The sequence below is a fragment of the Bison bison genome, unplaced genomic scaffold (genome assembly GCF_000754665.1).
Source record: "Bison bison bison isolate TAMUID 2011002044 unplaced genomic scaffold, Bison_UMD1.0 scf7180017864495, whole genome shotgun sequence".
Taxonomy (NCBI): domain Eukaryota; kingdom Metazoa; phylum Chordata; class Mammalia; order Artiodactyla; family Bovidae; genus Bison; species Bison bison.
The window spans coordinates 14,268,315-14,274,498 of NW_011495054.1; the positions used below are offsets into that span (position 1 = coordinate 14,268,315).

At 56.8% G+C, this 6,184-nt stretch overlaps 1 protein-coding gene across 1 annotated transcript in view; it reads left to right on the plus strand.

Moving 5' to 3' along the window:
• Positions 1 to 6,184, plus strand: part of LOC104980257 (immunoglobulin lambda-like polypeptide 1) — an 8,664-nt gene that overhangs the window by 751 nt on the left and 1,729 nt on the right. Inside the window, exons 2-5 of the mRNA XM_010828880.1 lie at positions 42 to 109; positions 529 to 639; positions 1,379 to 1,424; positions 1,995 to 2,099. Of these exons, the coding sequence (XP_010827182.1) occupies positions 42 to 109; positions 529 to 639; positions 1,379 to 1,424; positions 1,995 to 2,099 (330 nt within the window). The remainder of the gene's footprint in view (positions 1 to 41; positions 110 to 528; positions 640 to 1,378; positions 1,425 to 1,994; positions 2,100 to 6,184) is intronic.

Genomic DNA, 6,184 nt, shown 5'->3' on the forward strand with positions numbered 1-6,184 from the left:
TCCACTCCGATCTCCAGCCCCACTGGCTCTGTCGCCCTCAGGACCTCTGATGGGCTGTCTCCTCGCAGCCCACCAGTGCCTCCAGCTTCAGCCTCTAGCAGACAGCCGGGTCAGCCCAGGGACATAGTTCACATGGACAGAGGACTCTGCGGCCTCCCTGCGGCAGAGGAGAGAACCCCACTCCCAGGTCTTCATCCCTGGTACCCCAACATTCCTGCAGCAGTACAGGATTTTCCCTTTTCATCACACCCTTCTTAGCATTCACTCGTCGTAGACATTTGGATGATGGCCATTCTGAGCATTTGGAGGTGTGCTCACTGTAGCTTTGATCTGCATTTCTCTAATAATTAGGGATGTTGAGCATCTTTCCATGTGCTTCTTGGTTACTTGTGTTTTGGGCGCTGTTTGACTTGGTGTATTTTGTGTTCTTTCCAAGAGGCTTGGAAAGCCTTGAGCCTTTGATTGGTGGGTGTGTCTAGGGCCTGGTGGGACTTTCAGTCTCTCCCAAATGGCTCTGGCTTTTCCTAGCTAGAAGAGGCTGCAAGAGTGCGCTTGCTGCTGCTGGACTCCCCCAGGGTAGGGGTGCAGCCCCCGGCCCCTCCACCTCAAGCTGTATCTGGGAAGTGCTCACTGCTCTACGTGCCTGCAAAGTGGTTCTAGCTAGAAAGGGCTGGCAGGGTTCTGGGGGATATTTTGGCCAGAGGCAATCCTAGGACAGTTGGCCATTTCCCTCCACAGTGCCCTTTCGGGATCATAGGTCATTTAGCCAAGTTATCTTCCTTGGAAGCTCCAATCCCAGGTCCCTCAGGTGGGATGGGAAGCCAGGGGCAATTGTAGTTCCGTCCTCCTTGCTCTAGTGAAGCAGTAAGTGAAAGAAAGCAAAGTCACTCAGTCCCATCTGACTCTTTGCGACTCCATGGACTGTAGCCTCCCAGGCTCCCCTACCCATGGGATTTTCTGGGCAAAGCTACGGGAGTGGGTCGCCATTTCCTTCTCCAGGAGTGAAAGCAGCAATTGCTCCACAAAGGGAGGCCCTTCAGATGCTCTTCACTTCTCCAGGAGTGGTTTCGGGTCTTATTTCTGCCCTTTAGTGGAGCACTTTTACAAAATAATGAGTGGTCTCTGCCATCTTCTCAAGGCGAACAGTCCGTCGTATCACGGGGAAGTCTAGGGTACATGCAGGCGATGTTTGAATCCGCCCTGGTTATACCCTCTTGGTGCTGGAGTTCCCACCTTTGTCCAGGGCAGCCTCCGCTGGTGGCCCCAGGTCCTCCTGCTCAGGCACAGGAGACTCACAACTTCCTGCGTTCTGTGGGGACCTTGTGTTCCAGGCCCATCTGGTGCCTGGCCCGACTCAGGCCTGGGATGGCCCATGTAGCCCAGCAGCCTGATTCTCTTTAAAGAGCTGCTGTCTCAGGACCACGGTAGAGTGTTGCTCACATCTCTGTTCTGAATGCACCCAAACATCAGATGAGACCCTGAAGCCAGGACACTGTCCAGTCCTCCCTGCTGACGGAGGCCGGGCTTGGACGACAACCAGCCCAAGCCTCACTAGAGATGCTCGTTTGAAGCGGGGAGAACCCCGGGGAACTGGGATGAGCCCCTGGAGCCCCAGTTAGGGTCAGATGGAAGACGTTTGGTGCAAATCCATTCGACCCGTGTCCGTGGGGGGATGGGGATGCCCCTGCCCTCAGCCTGTGCTCTCACCACGGGGTCAGGCTGCTGCCAACTCCACAGACAAGAGAAGTGGCTTTCTCCTCTGGGGTACTTCACTCTTGGGGCTGTGAAGGACCCCGCCCGCCCTATTATTCCATTCCCACCCCTGGCCGCCTGGTAGGAAGACAGCATCCAACACGCAACCTGCTTGGGGAACCTGCCTTCCAAGGCTCCTGCTGCTTGGCACGGTGTCCCCTGTCCTGTCATCTGCTAAAGGGGAGAAGCCCCGCTGCGAGCAGACGCCAGGCTGGGGCGGTGACCCACGTCCTCCACCGCAGCTGCAGGTGGGGGCTGGGGCAGACTGGGCCTCCCAGGAGAGGTTTTTGTGCCAGCCTGTTTCACTGTGGTATTTTTTGGCGGCGGGACCAGGGTGACCGTCCTGGGTGAGTCTCTCTCCTCCCTTCTCTCCCTCTTCTTTCCCCAAGATTTAGACACTTTTCTGTCACTTTGCTCTTTTCTGTGCCCGGTGTCAGCCTGTGGTCAAGCCTTCACCCAGGACACACCTCTGTGGCCCTGACCTCTTCCCTTCCCCTGACTCCAGACTTTCCTACTTGTCACTGAGGTCCCACCAAAGCCTCCACTCTGACCCCAGAAGCAGGGGAATGAGCAGGCTGACCTACTGACTTGTCTGTCTGGCTCCCGGACCTCGCTCTCCTCTGTCCCCCCAACCCCCAGTCTGGGCTCTATGCTGACCCAACTTTGTCTCTGAGGGTCACTTGAGGTCCCCATCTCATGGCGAAGAGGGAACTGGACTGCAGATGAGGGACCATGGGGAGACATCAGAGGGATGCAGGACCCTCAGGACTGGGGACCGAAGTCAGAGGGCCAGGAAAGGCTGGGGATCTTGGGTCTAGCGATCTGGGTCGGGAACTAAGCAGAGGTGGAGGGGCTCTCCAAGGCCTCCATGGGGCTGCCATGGAGGCAACCCATCCCCAGGGACCAGGGAGCTCTGAGTGCCAGGGGAGCGGTGACCCAGCACCGGATATTGTCAGCGGCGCAGGCTCCTGGGCGGCAGTCCTTCGCCCCCTTTGAAAGGAGAAAGGCCAGTGAGAGACAGGGGATGGCTCTGGGAGGATCAGGGAAAAGCCAAAAGGGTCCCAGGAGGCAGCAGTGGGCCCGAGGCAGGATTATGGGGGAAGGAGACCCTGAGGCCGTAGTCTCAGGGGCAGAGGTTGATCTTCCTATTTCCTCAGGGGACCTGGAGGGGAGAGCAGTTACCAGGTGAGGCGTCCATGGTTGGCCCGTCACCAAGCAACCACGGAGAGTTTGAGGATGCAGCACAGAAGTCCTAATGTCCAATGTTCATGCACATTGTCTAAGTCAGGTGACGTCGCTCAGTTGTGTCCGACTCTGTGCGACCCCACAGACAGCAGCCTACTAGGCTCCCCCCTCCCTGGGATTCTCCAGGCAAGAACACTGGAGTGGGTTGCCATTTCCTTCTCCATTAACTAAGTAAAGACACTGATACGGTCTGCAGCAGAGAAACAGGTCAATATCACATGACCTAGCAATCAGCCAATCACACTCACTCTCCCTTGCCCTCAGGGCACCCTGTCACTCTCTCTGAGATGGTTCTGGTCCTGCTCACTAATGCCGAGAGCTGGGGTGAGGCTGAGGCACTGGGAAGCTCAGTGTCCGTTCTGATAGGCTTGGGTCAGGGTAGCTCAGACCACCCTTGTGGGGGGCTGGACCTCCATCCCAGTGCGTGGGCATCTGAGGTCATGTTGGGGAGGGAATTGTTGATGGTGGATTCAAGATGGAGCTGGTGCCCTCACCCTGTATGAGGTGGGGACAAAGGAGTGTTGGGTCCGGGGCAGAAGGCATCGTCTGGGCCCACAGAGGGGGTCCCGGTGAACGTCCTAAGGAGAGAGCGTCCATGACAATTCAGGAAGAGAGTCAGGCTGGGTCAGCCCAGCTCAGGGCAGGCTGAGTGTGACCTCAGAGCTCCAGAGGTCAGGCCTCCTGAAGGGTCAGCGCCCCCAGATCCTTGCCCAGGGGACCCCTCTTCCGTCTCCATGGCCCCTCATGGCTCAGCAGTCCTGCGTCCCCAGGCCTCTTGGGCCCTCTGGCTCGCCAGGGACAGGTTGCTGCCTTGACCACAGCCGACGGGGGACAAGGACAGCCCAGGACACGACCTGCAATCACAGGGGACTCTGGGGACACAGAGGGCAGAGGACAGGGGCCCCCGGGAGCCTCATCCCAGACATTCCACCCAACACAGACTGGACTGCAGATAGAAACTTCCGGGTCCTGTCCCAGGGCATCTGGGACTCCATTCACAAAGCTGAGTGTGGAGGCTCCAGTGGAGCGGGGGCCACCCAACTCTCATCACATTGGCCCACTGGGCACAATGCCACCACCCCGTCCCTTGCTGCTTTGCCGAGAGCAGTACCCCATTTACTTTCTTGTAAGTTTTTATTGTAGAAAACTTTGAACACAAAAAAATAAGGGTGCAGGTGAATGAAAGACGGCCCCATTCGCTCATCAGCCAATTCCCCAAAATCTTCCATTTACTGATGATACAACCACACAATAATTCCTCTCTTAGGTCACCTTTTGAAGCAAATTCCAGATATCGGAAACTGTTCCTCTGAAATATTGCGATTGTGTCCTGAGGTACAAGGACCTCAAAGAGAGCTACAACGTATTATCAAACCTGAACATAAATCGTGAGTAAATCGTTACTATCAAATGAGAGTTCTCAGCCAACGCCTCACATGGTCAACTGTGAACTGAATTCGTCATGTTTTAGGTGGTCTTTGATTTTGTGTTTTTTCTTGATGTTTACATGAGGACTGAGCAAGGTTTGACACCATGGTTGGTGGACGTGGCTTAGTCTCTGGCTTCTCCTGTCCAGAAGGGGGTCTCAGGAGATCAGCTGCTATCTGGACCCCCCAGGGTTGGGGTGTAGCCCCCCATATCCTCTGCTGTACCTGAGCAGTTCTGTCTGCTTCATGGGCCTGCAAAGCGATTCTGGCTCCACAGGGTTAACAAGTTCAGGATGGATTTGGCAAAATTGCTTTCCAGGGCAGTTACCTACTCTCCATCAATGGCCCTAGGCGGGGAGACCACCTTGAGAGGCGTGAGCACTGACGCTCAGTGACCCTGTCTGTCCAGGAGAAGGAATGCGTAGCGGCAACATTTCAGATCTGGCCTCTTTCCCTTGGGGGCTCCCGTGTTCCTGAACGTTCGTGTGTTTCGTATCCAGCAAAACAGAAGTTCTGTTATGACCCAAATCTTCCTGGGGTCACCACCTTCCCGCACGATGCTCTGGAGTCTGCCGTCGTCCCGTGGCGAACAATCCAGGACATAAACGAATCTGGGAGTGTGAACGCACTGCCGGCTCTTTTCTGAGGATAGTATTTGGGCTCCAAAAGATGGATATGTGTCCCCTGGGAGCCTCTGCAGGGGGCCCCTGGGTCCCATGCGATGGACCCTTGAGGCTGCATATTCTGGGTGACGACATAAATAACTCTTGCCGTGCATTTGCGTTCCAATAACTGGCCAGGGTCTGGGTTTCCTTTCTTGGCAGCGGGGTTTGGTCCAGGGAGGACATGTGGCTCCTGCCTCGCTGTGAACAAGGCAGGGCAGGAATCCGCCCCCACACACATGTCCCAGCGTGAGACCAGATCTGGGGGTGACAGGGATGCCCCAAACCGGGAAGCCAGGCGGTCATCTCCTATGGGACCAGCCCGCCCCGATTCAGGACAGTCCCACACTAGGGTATCCCCAAGGAAACCCTTGACGTGATGCTCCGGCACCTAGAAAGATTCCAACAGCTCCGAACGGTGGTCACCTGCCTCAACCTGGAAGGGGCTAGTGGTGTGGCGGGCAGGGGACACCCTCTGCCCTCACCTCGTGGTCTCGCCAAGGAGGGAGGGGGGTCTGAACACACAAAGAAGAGGCGTCCATTTCCAAGGAAGCTCATAGACCCAAATATGCCCCCCACACACTCAGTAAATCTCAGGAGACAGCACCCAGGCACCGCAGGTCGGACACCACCTTCCTCTGGGAGACCTGCTTGCAGGGTACCCACCGCTGTCCTCTCAGGGTCATCCTGTCATCTGCTCCAGGGAGGGTGCTGAAGCCCCTCTGTGAGCAGACTCAGGCTGGGGCAGTGACCCACGTCTCTAGTGCAGCTGCAGGTGGGGCTGGGGCCTCCCAGGAGGGGTTTTTGTGCCAGCCTGTGTCACTGTGTGGGATTTTCGGCCAAGGGACCAGGCTGACCGTCCTGGGTGAGTCTCCCTCCTCCCTTCTCTCCCTCTTCTTTCCCCAAGATTTAGACACTTTTCTGTCACTTTGCTCTTTTCTGTGCCCGGTGTCAGCCTGTGGTCAAGCCTTCATCCAGGACCCACCTCTGGGGCCCTGACCCTTCCCTTCCCCTGACCCCAGACTTGTCCTACTTGGCACTGAGGTCCCACCAGAGCCTCCCCTCTGACCCCAGAGGCAGGGGAATGAGCAGGCTGAC